General features: G+C 42.0%; 1 protein-coding gene across 3 annotated transcripts; it reads left to right on the forward strand.

The window, feature by feature from the left end:
* The first annotated feature begins 481 nt into the window (after positions 1-481).
* On the forward strand, positions 482-17,150 carry RFC4 (replication factor C subunit 4). 3 transcript variants are annotated; one of them, XM_088669231.1, is made up of 11 exons: positions 482-1,173; positions 2,785-2,938; positions 4,812-4,890; positions 9,729-9,808; positions 11,034-11,153; positions 11,901-12,044; positions 12,321-12,441; positions 13,449-13,574; positions 14,654-14,734; positions 16,079-16,195; positions 16,959-17,150. In XM_088669231.1, exons 2-11 carry the CDS (start codon positions 2,805-2,807, stop codon positions 17,052-17,054), a joined length of 1,098 nt encoding a protein of 365 aa, XP_088525357.1. In that variant the 5' UTR covers positions 482-1,173; positions 2,785-2,804; the 3' UTR covers positions 17,055-17,150. The 3 variants fall into 3 exon arrangements, with proteins under 3 accessions (XP_088525357.1, XP_034988705.1, XP_088525358.1); XM_035132814.3 differs by having other exon boundaries at positions 626-838; XM_088669232.1 differs by lacking the exon at positions 482-1,173 and adding an exon at positions 1,862-2,097.
* The last annotated feature ends 456 nt before the right edge of the window (positions 17,151-17,606 follow it).

Genomic DNA, 17,606 nt, shown 5'->3' on the forward strand with positions numbered 1-17,606 from the left:
TTTCAATGGGAAAGTTCACTTCAGTTTATGAACGCTTCAGTTTATGAACAGACTTCCGGAACCAATTGTGTTCATAAACCGAGGTACCACTGTACAGAGAACAGTTTCAATGATGCTTCTGTAAAATTGGATCAGCACTTCCTGGGGCAATTTAAATTTCCTTAGTTGGCTCAGGAAATACAACCTCTGGTGCACCTTTTTAATAATTGATGTTGCTTGACCAATTTCAAGATGCCTGGATTTCTACATCGTTTCCAATAAGCGATGGACGGCCCCGTACGACAAACAAAATGCTGTCTGCAGCGAAAACACAAGTTCAATACAGTATGTACGCGAGGCACACTCTCGCGCACGCATGCGCCCCACGACCCGCGCCATATGGTCGGCAATACTTTGTGTGCGCATGCTCAAATCTCTTCTCACGCGGACAATTCCCTCCTTCTCCTCTAGCCAGAGAACGGGGAGGAGCTTACAGTTCAGCGCACGCGCGTCGCTTCCTCTCGCAAACGACGCCTTAAGCGAGGGAAGGCCGGCCGGCCGGCCCACATCTCCATATATGGCGCGGCACGTGATGCGCCAGTGCCCTTTCCCCCCCGCCCACCTTCCCTCCCTCCTTATTTCCCTCCCTCGGGGAACGGAATCTCGCGTCGGATCTCTATGGTCCATTCGTATTGCTAGCGCGCCCTTATACATGCGTATATACACGGAAGTGGTCCCGCCCCTTGACCCAAACGATCGGTTTTGGCGGGAGTTCTGGGGGAAGGGAAGGAAAAGGGAGGCCGCTTCAGCTGCGCGCTAAAGAGGCCTGAGGAGATCTGTGCGCGCGGCCGCTTCGCAGGTGCCTTTAATGAGGGGGGCGCGCGCACGCGGTGGCCAACCCTTTGAAGGAGCGAGCTGGGGGGGGGAGGGGAAGAAGGGATTTTATTCCACCACCTCCGTCCCACCCCCTTCAGGGGTCCGAGGCAGTTCTGTGTTTTGTGGGCCGCGAAGAGTCCCTGTGTTTACTTACCGTAGATAACGTACCTGGAGCATTGAGAGGGTGGGCGGAGGATGGTTGCTTACACTTGTTGTTGTCGCTTTTGTCGTCGCTTTGTTCTGCCCAGGGCACCCCAAAGCGACTTACATCCAACCAACCAGAGAGACAAAAATCATCGCACAGATAGATATAGATATGTAGGTAATAGATATAAATCTTCTCCGTACTGTATATATAATATACACAGTAATGTATATTATATGTATGTATGTATGTATGTATGTAAGTCTATGTTTAAATTTGGTAATATTGGACAAACTGAAATACTGTACAAATACCCTCCCGCAGTAATGGGAGTGGAGGTGGGGGTTGCTGTGGCTGCCCGCCTGCTTTTGACAGGCAGCTTCAAGGCACCAACTGCTCCCCTTCCTTAGGGCTGCTTGCTTGCTTGCTGATTTGCTTATTTGTATTTACAATATAGTCTGCCCTTCCCGCATGCGGTCTCAGGGTGGGCTATATGCAGCTTAGTTACAGTTAAGCCGTGTAGAGTGTCCCACCCCAAAAGGATTTGTGTGAAAAAGGTGTGCCTTAAATGTATGTAGGGATGGGGCCAAATGCTCCTTGGAGGGAGAGTGATCGACAGTGGGGTGTGTGTGTGCGGCTACCGCAGAAAAGTCCTTTTCTTGCTTGACTGCCTCACAGGATTTTAGATAGTGGCAGAACTGCTGGTAGGGTGATAGAATCACAGAATTGTCGAGTCGGAAAGGACCACAAGGATCATCTAATCCATCATCTAATCTTTCACCCAACATAGGATTTGAACCCACAACCCTCAGATTTAGAGTTTCATGCTCTACTGACCGAGCTATTTCTTCACCCCTCCAGATCTCAGAACTTGGGGAGCTTAATACAGTCTGCTTATCTTTGAACAGGAGATGTAAGCCAGGGACTCCTTCAAACAGAAAACTGTTCTCTGACAGCCCTTCAGATAGAGGACAGTTCACTGTAAAGAAGAATGAATCATAGAATCGTAGAGTTGGAAGAGACCACAAGGACCATCCAGTCCAACCCCCTGCCAACATAGAAGGCCATGTCCCCTGCATGGACATAGAAGGAGTTGTGTAATTGTCATCAGGGTTTCTGTGCAACTTGCTTGCAGATTGTAGTGTATGTTTCATGGATGTGCATAGAGAAGCCATGATTGGGTGCAGCTTATGACTGGTCTAAATAAAACATATACCACAAGGGAGCCAATGTGATGCTACGTAGGTGCTGTGGACTACAACTCACATAATCCCAGATCATTGCCTATACTGGCTAGGGTTGATGGGAATTGTACACCACAGCTCTCTGAATTGTGAACCTTGTTGCCTGCTCCTGGGACACACACTTTACAAAAAAGCTGGATCTGATACATTCTCCTCTATTGAGGTGGAAGCCAGCTGGTCCATGAAATCAGCAAAATTAAACTACCATCCTGTTATATAGCAGGACTTTAATCTCATGATTTTAAAGTGTGAAAATGACATTTCTGAGTAAAAAAAGCTTTGTTGGTTCTTGATCATGTGACAACGTATCCTTGCAGACTTCACCCTTTTTGTTCTTATACCAGAAGAAAAAAAATATAAGCTTGAAGGCTTTTCTGCTTATAAATGATATGGTTCAACAAAAATATTTGCTTCACTGTTTATTCTTATCAGTGGTGTTAGGATTGAGGCAACTGAGAAATGAGTGGAAGTACCAAATTACAAAACTAATTTTTCAAATGACACATGTGCATCATTTCCTTCCCATTCCTCCTTTTGCAGACTGGTGAGAAACAGCAGCAATGCAGGCATTTCTGAAAGGACCATCTTCAATCAGCACTAAACCCCCATCTACCAAAGATCGGGGAACAGCTGCCACTGCAGGAGGCAGTGGGGAGGGCAAAAGGGTCAGAGCTATTCCTTGGGTGGAAAAATAGTAAGTATTGGACTCTGCTTTGGAATCTAAATGAGTAGTGTAATTGCCCAAGATGAATGTGAGGGATGAAGAATGCTTCTTGCTTGCCTGAGTGAAGGGGTGTGTAGAAATTGACTCTTGTATGGCTGGCATGTAGCCTGCTGTGCAAAGATACAGAATTGTATCTGTTGATCTGCCCACTATTTCCTCTTGACCCACCCACCACTGGCATGCAGCCCCCAGAAGGTTGTCCATGTGGAAATGTGGCCTTTGTTTCCCAACCCCATTGCTAGGGGAATGTGATCATCTACATTGGAGGTGTTTCAAATCAGAGGTTTTCAACTTTTGTTGAGTTCATGGCTCCCTTGACCAACTACATTCTTTCTGCGGCACCCCTGTGGGGCTCAGGGGCCCATTTATGTCACCCCTTGCGTGCAGAGCTGGCAGCCCCTCATCCCTCCATTGTGGAGTGTTCCCTCAGCCTCCTCTCCCCTCTCATTGGGAGTCCTCTGGGCAGCCGCCGCTCATGGTCTCTGAGCTGCCCACCACCACCCCAAAGAGAGGTGCCTGGAGCTGGTGGACTGGCTGGCTGGGTTCCCTCCCTTGCTTGCTTACTCCAAGGCCACCTTAGCTCCTGACAACCAGCACCCCTGGCGAGACCAGAGGCACCATTTGCCTGGGGAGCTTGTGGCCAGGGCTGCTGTAACAAACAGCCTCGCAAGCCTTTGGGAGGCAGAGACGCAAGAAGGCACCTGAGGAGAAAGGGAAGGAAGGAAAGAGGGACAGAGGCCAGTGTTACCATCAGTCAAGGCACCCCAGGGTGCCAAGGGCACACTGGTTGAAAACCACTGTTTTAAATAATGACTATGACTGTAACGCATAACTGGGGTGCAGGTGGCGCTGTAGGTTAAACCACAGAGCCTAGGGCTTGCCGATCAGAAGGTCGGCGGTTCGAATCCCCGTGACGGGGTGAGCTCCCGTTGCTCTGTCCCTGCTCCTGCCAACCTAGCAGTTCGAAAGCACGTCAAAGTGCAAGTAGATAAATAGGTATCGCTCCAACAGGAAGGTAAACGACGTTTCCGTGCGCTGCTCTGGTTTGCCAGAAGCGGCTTTGTCATGCTGGCCACATGACCTGGAAGCTGTACGCCGGCTCCCTTGGCCAATAATGCGAGATGAGCGCCGTCACGACTGGATCTAATGGTCAGGGGTCCCTTTACCTTTACCTTTCTGGCTGTAACCACTAGATGTCTCCACTTATATTATGCCTCTCCTTGTGTTGGTGTCTGTTTCACTTAACAGGACAGTGCACCAATAAATATATGAATGCCAGTCCAAAGTTATTTCTCCTATATAAGCAGTGCAGTGTCAGAGGAGTGGCTTGTGGAAGATTGCAGAGGTTCTTTCTGTGGAAAAGTAGAAGCTGAACTTCTGTTGACAGCTTCTTTGATGTTGCACTGTGGCTGGCTACTACATCGCCAGATGTCTTTTTTTTTTTTACATCAGAGTATTAGCTATTAAGACTTGCTGCTTTGACTGAAATATTTGTTAAGCTCCAGATTTGATGGGTTAGTTGCTTGTTTATCTCTGTAAAAAGAAAAAGAAAAGCTGGCCGCTGCAGAAAATCAATTTATTAGACTCTGCAGTGTATTCATTTAAAAGCTTTCCTAAAATCATTTTCAGCAGGCAGTGAAAATAAAATAGCAAGGAAGCCAAATGCAGGTCCACAGGATGGGTGACAACAACTGTGACAGCTGTGCTCTCCATCCTTGGACTACTAACTTCCATAAAAGAGAATTGCTTTGCTCATTGATCTAAAGGAACAGAGAAGTTACATGTATTGTTAGTTCCATTCAGAAAATATTAATAATACATGCTAAGTTTTTTTTTTATGTAGCCGCCCAAAATGCATGGATGAAGTTGCATTTCAAGAGGAAGTTGTTGCAGTACTGAAGAAAACCTTACAAGGAGCTGACGTGAGTGTTGTAGTTCTCCCAATGCTTTGTGGCATATGCAAGTTAATTTTTCCAGTAAAAGATGATAATTATTGTGTGTAGTCTTATGAATCATATTTATGTGTTTATATATTCAGAATAAAATTTATTGGCCGTTCTGCAGCTGTTTGCTCCCAGAACAGCTTACAGAACAACAACAAAAATTACAACAAATCCTTAACAGTTGAGAGTTAACGTGTAATATGGGACAACTTCCAGAGTGAGTCTCCAGGAGTATCAGTTCTTGGGACTCCTTTTGTGGGGAATAGATTTTGATGGCCAAAAAAAACCTCCAGAAGGGACAGTTTTGGAACAGTATAGGAAGCTGCATTGTCCCACTGGTCCATCTGGCTCAGTACTGTCTATACTGCTTGGCTGCAGCTCTCTGGGACTTCAGACAGACATCTTTCTCAGCCCTTTCTGGAGATGCCAGAGACTGAACAGTGTGCTGCTCTGCCCAGTTTAATCAGCCCTTTCCCAGTGCCGCTGCTGAAATAAACTTCAAAGGCTTCCCTCTGCATTTCCTAAAAGAAGCAAATGAACACCAAACTCTGAAACAACCAGGGTTGCATATCCAATGCTAGTCCTACTCAGAACAAACCCACTGAAGTTAACAGGCATGACTGACTTACGGTCATTAATTTAAATGCATTTCCTCTATGCATAGAACTTAGCCAGGTACAACCTCATATGTATTTTCAGGGTTTTTAAACAATGCTTTAAAATGCGGCAATAGAAGCTAAGACAACTCCCCCGCCCTCCGCCCTTTCTCTTGTCGTTTATGTTAGTGGCTGGTTTGGCTCTCTGGCCCAAAAATACACCCGTACTTTGGGTCACAGAAAAGGTCAATGTAATTCGCTTGCCCCATCTCAGGTTCCCTCCCAGGCCAAATCCAGCACTCCACTGCATGCAGACATTTCACACTCCATTGATCTGCTTGCAGCCAGGTAGCCATTGCACTTTTTGTCTCAGCAAAACATCAAATAACCAGACCAAGCCAACCCTTAGGTCACAGTGCCTTACTTCTGCCTTTTTCTATCTCTGTGTTGATGATTGACTTCTGACGAATGATTGACAGATAATTCTGAGGCTCCAGACCTACCAGTTTAAATTGTAGAAGGCTGGGTGTCTGGGTGCAAGGCCTGATTGAGGTGGTTAGGGCCTTTCCAAATAGGGTTCCCCCTTACCCTGAAAGGAACACATGAAGGTACTACAAAATAAGTACTGTGGTATATTAAGGGCTATAGCATAAGCTTTCAAGGACTACAAAAATAATCTGGTAGAGTTAATGTAATGGCACCATTATAAATCGGGCCTTGTCTATGTGAAGTCGAACATTGTACAAGTGGACGGTACTCTTAATAATAATAATAATAATAATAATAATTTTATTTATACCCCGCCCTTCCCAGTCAAGACCGGGCTCAGGGCGGCTAACAACAAATAATATCAACACAAATATAAAAGAAACAATTCAGTTAAAACAACAGAATAATACAATGTTAAAATTCAATTTTAAAATTAAAAATCTACGAATAAGATAAAACCATTATAAATAAACAAATAAATAAATGGGACTTCCCCCTTCCTCTTCTTCCCCTACCCTGAAGTTCCTTGAACAGTTCTCAAATTTTCTGTAAAGGATTGGGGGATCTTCTGGAGTAGAAATTAGGGGGCTTCAGGGAGAGGGTGAAGTCCTGTTGCATGAATGGAAGTCTGTTCCCTTTGTACATAGACCCAAACTTTTCATTGTATTGGCTGTATTCAACTTAGTGCTAAGGTGAGCATTTCATCAGTACAAGGATTTCATCTTGCACAATGAAATGCTCTTCCCCCTCTCCATCTGCATGCCCCCATGATCTGTTCAGGGGTTTCCCTAAATCCTCCAGAGCAGATTTAGGGACAGCACAGGGCATGTGTGGAGGGGTAAACTACCTTTTCCCTAGAGCAAAAAAATAGCTGAATACCACCCTTTTTCTGTATCTGATGTTTCACATAGAGCTCGATCTTGCCTTCCTAGGGAAATGTGCATCATGCTTAATCATACTCATCCTTTGTATCATTCCTCCCAGTATCTGCTTTGTACGAAAGGCCAGTAGTACTTGGCTCCTCCTACTCTTGTAATCTTTTAATTCCAGCTGTTCATTACGAGAACTCTGTAACTAAGAAATAGTCCAGTCTCTTTAGCACCTGAAGTAGCTTTTTTGAGCCCTGGCCATTGTATTGAATAATTTCATTTTAAGATTGTTCAGAGTACTACATGGGATATTTGAGCATCGTTAAATAAGAAGTAATCAATTGACCAGTGTCTTGAAATTAGTCTACGTCTTGTTAGAATGGCTCAGTTGGTTAGAGCGTGGTGCTGATAACATCAAGGTTGCAGGTTCGATCCCCATATGGGACAGCTGCCTTTTCCTGCATTGCAGGGGGTTGGACTAGATGATCCTCAGGGGGTCCCTTCCAACCCTATGATTCTAACGTTTTCTACGTAGAAATGTCCATGCTTTTGAAAGTGTTTTGCACCGTGTGTTGTAAATTTCTACCGGTACGTATCTTTAGCTTGATAATAGGCCACCTATAGGAACCGTAACTTCATCATTGGCAACAGTCAGAAATAGCATAGCTTGGTCATGTTACAGCTCTGCTAAAAATACAGCCATTAAGTTAGATAAAGGATTAGGAGATCCTTCATCAGACCTTACTGTAGGTGCCAGCTAAATGTGCTGTTCCAAGTTTGTGGTATTCATTCATTGATTGGTAAGTGTAGGTTTTCTGTAAAAGTGCCTAATGTTGAGTAAAGTAGCAGGATAGTGGCTGTTTGGTGTGCAGCTCTGCTTGTGTATCAACCCCACAGACCTGCAGAATAGTGCATTATTCCCGCCATACTATTATGAAAACAAAAATTCAGATGTGTCCTGTATAATCCTAAACATGCTTTGAAGCATGGAGGTTGGAATCCACAGAACTAAGCAGTGAGCTCTTAGCACACCCAAGGGGATGTTTGGGTTCCATGGAGCACTAACTGTGGCAAGTGGCTCTTTAAAAAGACGATTGGCATTGTTTTTTATATCTTTTGCAGTAATCGGAAACAAAGATAATACAGCTTTTAAAAATGCAAGCATGAGCTTCTTTTAAAAAGGGGAGTGGAGAAGATGACTTTCAAAAGACAGTCTGATATTATTGTGGTTGAAAGAGAAAGGACCAGAAATCCCACTGATTTCTTTCCCTTTCTATTATGGCCTGAATGTTTAAAACATACATGTTCATTAGTTAGTATTGATCAAATATTGTCAATTGAGCCCCATGTTAGGCAAAAGATTCCTGTATTGCAGGGGGTTGGACTAGATCACCCTCATGGTTGCTTCCGACAATACAGTTCTATGATTCTAATTGACAGCCTACTTATTTGCCTGCGGCCCAATGTTCCATGAAGCCAAAAATGCTGCTGGATAGGTGGCCATTTATTTCAATTTTATTATAGTGTTATTTTCTCAGCAGGTGTGTGAAGGCTCCTGGTCCCCTAGATTTTCCCTGCGACAAAAGTCTTGCTTGCTGAAGAACTTCCTCAATCTGATCTGGCTATTTCCCCCCCTGTAAAGCTCCTTTGAGGGATTGGGCAGAAACAGTCACTATTTTTTATTTTAAAAAAAAGGTGAAGGAAATGGCTGAAGTAAAACACAAAAGATACTTCTGTTTTTATTGTTTTAGTTTTAAAATAATATCTTTATTATATCATTCAAAAGTAAAATACATATATGCTGGAAATCATTAAATAGAAAAAATACAAAAGTTACTTCCATTTACACAACTTTACATCGAGCTACACAAACTTATTTAACAAACCAAAAATAAATCAATACCAATGTCAAATGAATATTCAAACAGAAACACATACAAATAAAAAAGCATAAAGAATAATACAAACAATTTAGAAATTTTAACGTCCATTAATTATTTCCCAGTTGCACAGAGAACATAAGCCTACTGTGACTTCCTACCAAACCCAGAGGTATATTCCAATCATTCCTATGAGCATGTTTCAACTCAGTCCACTGTATCTTTATATACTCTTACGTTAACTGTATCTGCATCAAAATTTAGACTTGTTTAATACCGTACTCAGGTTATTCGAATGCTGGTGTGACTAGCCGATTCCTGTACAAAAGATACTTCTGTGTGTGTTCCATGACAAAATCCAAAGCGAATAACTCTTGTGAATTGTTGACTTTAATAGAAAATGTTTCTTTGCATTGTTATAAGCATTGTTATAATTCATTAATTAAAAACAACAACTTAATATCATTTATTCACAATTAGTTTATTTCATAGTTAGCATAATTACCAGACCTGTTGATGATTAAATTGCCTTTTGGTGTTACTTTAAAGCATTAAATTAATTAAAACACTTGATTACTTCTTGACCAAATCATTTATTGACCTGTCCTGTGTCCAACTCAAGTGTGCATCTCTGTATATTATTTAAAATATTACCCAAACAAGCATCTGTTTCGCTTCTTTCCTTCTGTCTTGGGATTACCAATTACAACATTTTGAAAATAAAAAACTAAAGCATAAAGATAGCATTTGAAACAGGCCGGTAAATATTGATCAGATTAAATTTTAATCTATGCCTGCAATCATTCACAACTCTTATTTCCAAAACCGTGTCACATGCTTGAGTTGTGGCATAGACACCTATGTAAGTGTTGTAAAACAAATACAGTACTCAATGATAACATCGCCTGAGGTTTCTTGTTCCTCTAAAATATCCACTTACAAAATATTGTATGACAGCATTGTTTAACCTCCTGCTGTTGCAGCTTCCCAATCTCTTGTTCTATGGCCCACCTGGAACTGGAAAAACATCCACTATTTTGGCAGCAGCCAGAGAACTCTTTGGGTAAGTGTGGAATCTAGTAGCATTCAAGTGTCTGTTTCGAGTCTGACAATCCTCTAGTACTTTTGGTGACTTAATAGTAGGCACTTGGTTTAGTGCAACATGAAGAAGCAGAAATTAGGCAGAGTGAATCTTGAGTTTGCAGGCATTTCTCTTCCTCCAGAAGAGATAAACCTGTAGTTAACATTGGCAGAAGAGTTTTAAGCCATACTTACTGAAGCTGAGACTTTAAGAAAGGTAACCAAAAGTTAATTTTCCAACCTGAGATCATAATGATTTTGAGTGTTTGGAAGCAAAACAGTAATGCATGGCTGCATAATTTGTGGCCACAAAGTCTTAACACTATGTATTATGGAGTGAGACAGGTACTTCAACTGCCCACCCCCATTCATGCAGTCTCCTCCTTGAGACTAGGTGCATATATAAATAGAGAAGAGATGCACAAAAATGGGGGGAATGTCGCTCAGTGATTTGAGTGTTTTGTTAATTATCCAAGTGAGTTCCATTTACAATCAATATAGAAGTTTTAACAAATTTTGGACGTTCTGATCACCAATCATAGAGCTAGAGAAGGCCTTGTATGCCTTCTAGTACAGCCTTCACCAATCTGATGCCCTCTCAATGTTTTGGACTGCAATTCCCACCAGACCTATCAAGTACAGGTGATGGGAGTTGTAGTAAGGAACATCTGGAGGACACCTGGTTGGAAAATGCTGATCTAGATCAACCTCCTACTCCATGCGGGAAATCCAGAGCTTAGAGTGTTTCAAGTAGAGATGCTTTATCCTCTACTTGAGGTAGACAAATACAGATTTGTCTGTATCTTTATTGGGCACAATTGTTTTTATAGTTTCATGTTTATGTTGTCAAATCATTTTGGGATGTTAATAATGCCTTGTCAGGCATCTCCAAACTGCGGCCCTCCAGATGTTTTGGCCTACAACTCCCATGATCCCTAGCTAACAGGACCAGTGATCGGGGAAGATGGGAATTGTAGTCCAAAACATCTGGAGGGCCGAAGTTTGGGGATGCCTGCTTTAAGTGATTCATAATTTAAATAAATAATGAATCTGTAGTCCAGGACCCCAAACAAAAGGGAGGAAGGGGAGCGAGAAAACCTTGTTTTAACCAAGGAAAACCAACATCCAGAATTCAAAATGCGAAACCAGATTAATAGCTTGGTATAACAAATAGGTTAAAATTTGGCTGAATTTGTTCTGATATACAGGCCCGAATTGTTCCGGCAGAGAGTCCTCGAGCTGAATGCATCTGATGAACGTGGAATACAAGTCATTCGAGAGAAAGTGAAGAGCTTTGCTCAGTTAACGGTGTCAGGAAGTCGTTCAGAGTAAGCACAATGATCAAAGCTGCCTTGTGGGATTGTATTTCTCTCCGCTTTAGTTTTAGAAGGGTTCGCTCTGTAATGCTAAATTAAGCCACAAGTCAGCATCGCACGGTGGATTTTGGGCTCTCAAGTGAGTCACGGGAGCATAACTGCATTCTGAGGGAATTTATCCTTCACCAGCCTCACACATCTTGCATCACTGTACCAGATAGGACATTTATGGAAGCCCCAAAATTGCATACAAGCTTCCCAAATGCTGAATGCACTTGTCTTCTGTTGCACCCTGAATGTTTCAGTTGCTGGCATACAAACAGCAGCTTGTCAGTTGTCGCATGTGACATTTTATATCCAACATTCATTCAGTCTGTCAGTTACTTGAAGAGTTGGTTGAGTTATGGCCAAGCTGGCTGGGGGAGATGGGAGCCTGTAGGCCACAACATCAGGGAACTCAAGATTGCAGTACGCTGGAATGGTGCGAGGGGCGTTATCTTGTCCTTCACAGCAGGCAGCAAATTGTCTTGGCCAGCCCTGAATACAGTCAGAACTTGAACAGGATATGCCACAAATGTTCGGAGACGCGTGTCATCCTTGAAATAAAAGTTTCGAAATATTAAAACATCTTTCAAATCTCAGAAATGGAAAAAAGTGGCTAAGCAGTACTGATGTCATAGTTAGTTGGATTTGCAAATATAACCTGGACTAGTACCTTAAGTTGTTAATGCATGTTTTTGCAATGGGGCGTGTGTTTAGTGGCAGGCCGTGTCCCCCGTTTAAGATTATAATCTTGGACGAAGCGGATTCTATGACCTCAGCAGCCCAGGCAGCTTTACGGCGCACCATGGAGAGAGAATCCAAGACAACACGCTTCTGCCTTATTTGTAATTACATCAGCAGGTATGTATGGGTTCCACCATGCTTTCTTGCTTATTGCTTGATGGAAACGATATAGTATCCCACATTTCTTTCCTAGTTCCCATTGTAAAAATCCTAAACTTGCATTGTAAAGAGTTGGTTAATTCCCCTTGGAAAACGAGGAACGTAGCACAATTGATGCATTGCTAACTTTTATTTTATTGCCAAGGGGCAGGGAGCAGTGGGAAATATATTGTCGTGTTCTGCGGAAACTGCGGATTCCCTTTGTAATTGCGTTTCACTTTCTCTTGTTCACAGGATAATTGAACCCATCACATCCCGATGCTCCAAATTTCGTTTCAAGCCCCTTTCAGACAAAATCCAGCGACAGAGACTTCTAGACATCGCTGAAAAGGAGAATGTGACAGTCAGCAGTGAGGTAGCTTTTCTGTTCATTCAGAGATTCATTGTTTTTAATTCTGTGAAAAGAGACAGACACAGTGCTTAGTGTATTTTTTTTCTGGGTGACTGCTGAGCTACATGTATAGTATAATCATCACCCATATTTTACAGAAGGGGCGTTGCTCCAGCACCTTGGTCAAAATAATTAAGCATAGTTAGGGAATTTCTGTGCCGGGTCAGTGGTGGCTAGTATTTTTGGCAAGTGTGCCACAAGTTCAAAGTACAGACTAGTGGCATTCTAGAGTACATGAGTGGTTTTGCAGTGCAGTGGTATGCCCTTACCTCTTTATTAAGTTTATGAAGCTAGGGTGCAGACTGCATTGCAGTGCTGGAGAGGCTGAGCTGAGGCCTGCCTCTCCAATATCAAGACACATGCGACCCTGCTTTTATTCAGGAGTGCCGCAGACTCATGCTGCCAGGGTCACGGGGCTTTGTGTCTGGAGCAAATAGTGCCTTCCCATTCATACTAGTCCTGGCATTTGCAGTCACACTGTACTGCATCCCTGTTTAAATAAACACAGTAGGCCTCTCTGGCAGCAGTGAGAGAGCTCACACATAGTTACAGAAGAGGGAGGAGGAAAACTTATTTGTAAATTTGGTTAACTTTGCTAAAGGAAGCATTCTGTTCTAGCTCAAACTTGTGAGATTAAACATGAAGCTTACTCTTGTGTTCCTAGAACGTTATCCGTGTTGTGGTACAGAGATCTGACCATGTTGGACAAAAGCCATGGGGACAGATCACACCACTTATAACGTGATTATCATTAGAGCATTTGTTGATTTGTAGTTGAGAAAGAAAATGTGTAACTACATGTGACAAATGGGGAAAGTGCTGTGTTCGCCCCCCTGAATGTGTTAGCTTTCCTACTGAATTGGGTATAAGATATGGAATCTGCTGTAGGAAAAGAAGAGTACTTCAGAAAAGGGTCTTAACTGTCTCATCTTTTCTTTGATTTTCTTATAAATCAGTATTTTCTTCCATAGGCAGTCTCTTACCTTGTCCATGCATCAGAAGGGGACTTGAGAAAAGCAATCACACTTCTTCAGAGCGCTACACGATTAACAGGCGGGAAAGAGGTCACTGAGAAAGTTGTCACTGAAATTGCAGGGGTAGGTCTAGTTTGCCTAAGTATTTCAGTTTGCCTAGTCTATGCTTGCATTTATTGGGAAATTGCTTACATAAAATGGTATTTTTTCTTCACAGCTATCTGTTCAGTTGTACCACGCTTGCTTTTCCCTTCATGACTTGCCCTGAATACTAAAGTTCACAGAAAACAGGGCATACAGAAATATATTCCATAGAAACTTGTGAATTATTCAAACATGAAGAAAAGCTTTTGAATACAATCCTCTTTCATTTCGCTTAATTTTCTGTTTCTGCTAGGTATGGCTGATTTATTCCCTGTTTATTTACAAGGTGGATGCTATTGCATCTAACTGATTTAAGTCACAGGATCACTTATAAGCTTGGAAATGTGAGACCAAATCCATTCCCAAAGCAGAATCTTGGGGCAGAGCATGTTGTCTCTGAACATCTGTGGTTGAAGAACACCCAAGGTTTTAGAAGTTTGAAATAGTCTTATGTTCGCTGATCCAGCAGAAGACAGAGAGGCATAGAATATGGCAGAAATCAACACTGTGGTGAAAGTGCTTTCATAATTTGCATTGCAAATGTGGCAGATGTTTCTACTATCTTGGTTCCATGACAAAGGGGTGGTTAAAACATAGGAAGGATAGCTAATTAACTCTGAACCATTAGTCAGGAGGGAAATGAGGTCATGGGGGTGAAGTTACGGTATCCCCAACAAATATTGCAACTACACATGACTTTCACTAATCTGCTGCTGCTTTACTGCTAATACCTATGCATACACCGCTCAATCTAACTGCTGGCTCTCACTAACTGTGGGGCAAAGGGGTTCTGCCACCCCCTTTTTGGCATTGCACAATGAATGAAACGAGGAAAATACCAGTAGTGCAGCAGTTGCCATATGAGGATTTTCCTACCTGAAAGGTGTGTGTAAACCCAAGAACATTGGTTGAAGTGAAGACGACCTATGGAAAATGGTATGTTCTGGTGGCAGCGTCTGAACTTTTGCCTACACATCAGGATTTGCAGTCAATGTTTTTATTTTTTTTATTCTTGGCGCTTCAATGAGATGTTTTTCTTTATGCAACTTTTGTTTTAGATTGTCCCTCAAGGAATTTTAGATGGTCTACTAACCGCATGTCAGAGTGGTTCATTTGAAAAACTGGAAGCTGCAACAAAGGTAGCTTGCTTTAGATCTAAAATGTACGAGGATCAGATCAGATTTTTTAAATGCTACTTTTCTTTCTGTATTGGCAAGTTGTAGAGGAGGTAGTAGTGGTTATGTAAACATGTTGAAACGAAAAACTGCTCGTCTTTAAGCCAGTCATGGTGTAAATGTAACATGAACTCCCTGACATTTATTCCCTGTGACCTTTGGTGGGAAAGCACTCTCAAAGGGAGGAGTAACACTCCCTGGTTACAAAAATCCCCAGAAGTAAATTAATTATGTGTGGGTAAAATTTATTTTACCCAGAAAAGCATTACCTGCTTTTGTCCCTGGCCCTGTGCCCCCTCTCTCCAAAGGTTTCCCAGAGGGAGTGGGGCCCTTCAGCTACAAAATGTGCCTTACACACCTGCAAACAGCTCTGCTGTCCTTATTGCAACTTGTATCCAAAAACAGTGGGCTTGCTTTAATCTCCAACACACTTCTTGTGGTACGGCACATTTGATAATCCCAGATCCTTTGCTGCCAAGCTTGACATTTCAAGCCTCTTGGCAGCTTCCCTAGCTGCCCTTACTAACCATAAGTGGTAGCGGCACATGAAATGGCCTTTCTGTAGTATGAGGCTAGGTGGATGAGACATTGGCTTGCGATTAACAGGGCACGGCACGTTAGTACTTTAAAAGCAGGAGTGGCTAACATTTCAGCACAACCTGGCCCCTGGTAATGCTAAGAAACTTTAGCCAACTACAACTGTTTTAAGGTTAGAGCTACCCCAAGCTTCACTTCTTGCTTTAGAGTGTTGTATATACTTACTTACAACTGGGTGATGGGATAGATGAATTGTGAAGAAAGATGAATTTTGTTTTTAGCTTATTGTACCTCGTATTTCCTGGCCTGTGCTTAGGCATGTGACACACGACACATATTCCAGAATACTCAATGAGGCTGATTCCGAGACTTCACTTAAGCTAATAATCTGATTTTTGTCTAAAATGACTCATTTGGTACTTGTGTACAGTAAAACAAGATAGCCTCCCGTTGTCTGAACCATCAAATAATCCTCTGGGTATTAGACAAATCCCATTTAAACTACCTGTTCTGAATTTGTATCATGTAGCATGCTTGTATTTGGTAATCCCGTTACTCTCTATTTTCATATTGCAATATACCTTACAGGGTATTCTAGGGAGCCAATGAAAAACTAAGCTTTGTCTCTCCTAGCTTTTTACGATTTACAGTAAGTCAAGGAGTACTTTCCGTCTGCACTGATGTAATGTTTTGGTTGTCTAAGCCTGTAGCTTATTCTTTTAAATCTGCTAATGCTAGCTGCTTTCAATATTTGTTTTCCCCAATGTCCAGAATCTGATCAATGAAGGTTACGCAGCTAATCAGTTTATAAACCAGCTTCATGATACCATTATTGAGAGGAAGGATCTCAGTGACAAGCAGAAATCTGTTATTGCAGAGAAGCTTGCTGTGAGTCTTCATTCTGTTTCAGTTCTTTTTAAATCTAGAATGCATGTTTGCTTGTGGTTTGGGGGAGGGCATAAGAAATCCTTTATTGCATTCATATTTGTGCATTAGTGAATCCTTCACAAAGAATTGTATACTAATGGTACTCTCCCTGTATGAGGCTATTCTCCTTTTATGGTAACAGGCAGTAGTAAGAAAGGCTTCAAGAGAAATGGACATTGGCTGTTACCCCAGCCAACTTGCTTGAGCTATCAGTCTATTCCTTACACTCAATAGAAAAGCAGAGGGAAGATTTTTAGCATTGCACTACATTTATGCAGTGATTAACAGGGTTGTTTTATTCCCTGTTCAGAACACAATGAGTTTACATGGATTCCAGAGGTGTGATTTTCTCTCCTGTTAGGGAGAAACAAAGGCAACAAGTTTTCAAGTGTGCCTTTTTCTGTCCTGGGAAGGAAGGAGAGAATATCTGTACACCAGTCTTGTTTGTTACTGCAGTGTCTGCTTGTAAGACGTAAGAAATGCAAATTTAAATTTAGGTAGGGATTCCTCTAACACAGAGCTCTGCTAACTAGCTTTATGAAAATGTTGAGTAAATTGTACTTGGGGGTGGTCAAACTTTTGATTTTGAAGCTCCCTATAACAGCTTGAAAAACTAATTTATGTTCCTGAGAGGCAGGGAGATGGAAGTCTACTCTTCTCTGACTGCATTATATAGTTATCTTGGGAGATCTTGACAACTTGTAACTTTTCCTTTTTTTGGCAGGAGACAGATAAGTGCTTGGCAGATGGGTCTGATGAGTTCTTGCAGTTGATTAGCCTCTGTGCGGTGGTGATGCAGCAGCTAATTCAAAATAACTAACAGCATGGCAAAATATTTTCCTTTTGATTACTTCAACCTATTTGATACAGCTATTTGTGGTACTTTTTGATAATAAAATACAGCCTTTGTGCCTGACATTCTAGTGGTATAACAGTACAACAAAATTGAGCTTTAATTTTACAGTATTTCTGCTGCTTTAAAAAAGGAATGAAAGTTTTCTTGTACTTTCCCCCTAAGTATTATACTTTAAAACTAATAGTGCTGTCATAGCTAAACGTGTGTCATTCATTGGGATTTTGGTAGAGGTTGCTATAGAATGCACAAGAACTCAGGATAAGGTTCTCTACAACTAGCAGTCTTATTGTAATAAATTGTCCAGTGGAGTTCAAAAACTAACACAAAATTATTATGGCATAAGCTTTATGGACTTTGCTTGTGTCTTAAGCAGGGCTACCTCCAGGAAAGTTTTAATGTATGCTACAAAGAAAAGCAAAGTACTTTGCCCTTGACCAATAACTTTGAATCTGACTCCTAAATACCTTTCACCATGCACGTTTGCATTAATTTAACTTTTCCTGTTGACCCACTGAA

Source organism: Zootoca vivipara, chromosome 5 (assembly GCF_965207765.1).
Source record: "Zootoca vivipara chromosome 5, rZooViv2.hap1.1, whole genome shotgun sequence".
NCBI classification, from domain to species: Eukaryota; Metazoa; Chordata; class Lepidosauria; order Squamata; family Lacertidae; genus Zootoca; species Zootoca vivipara.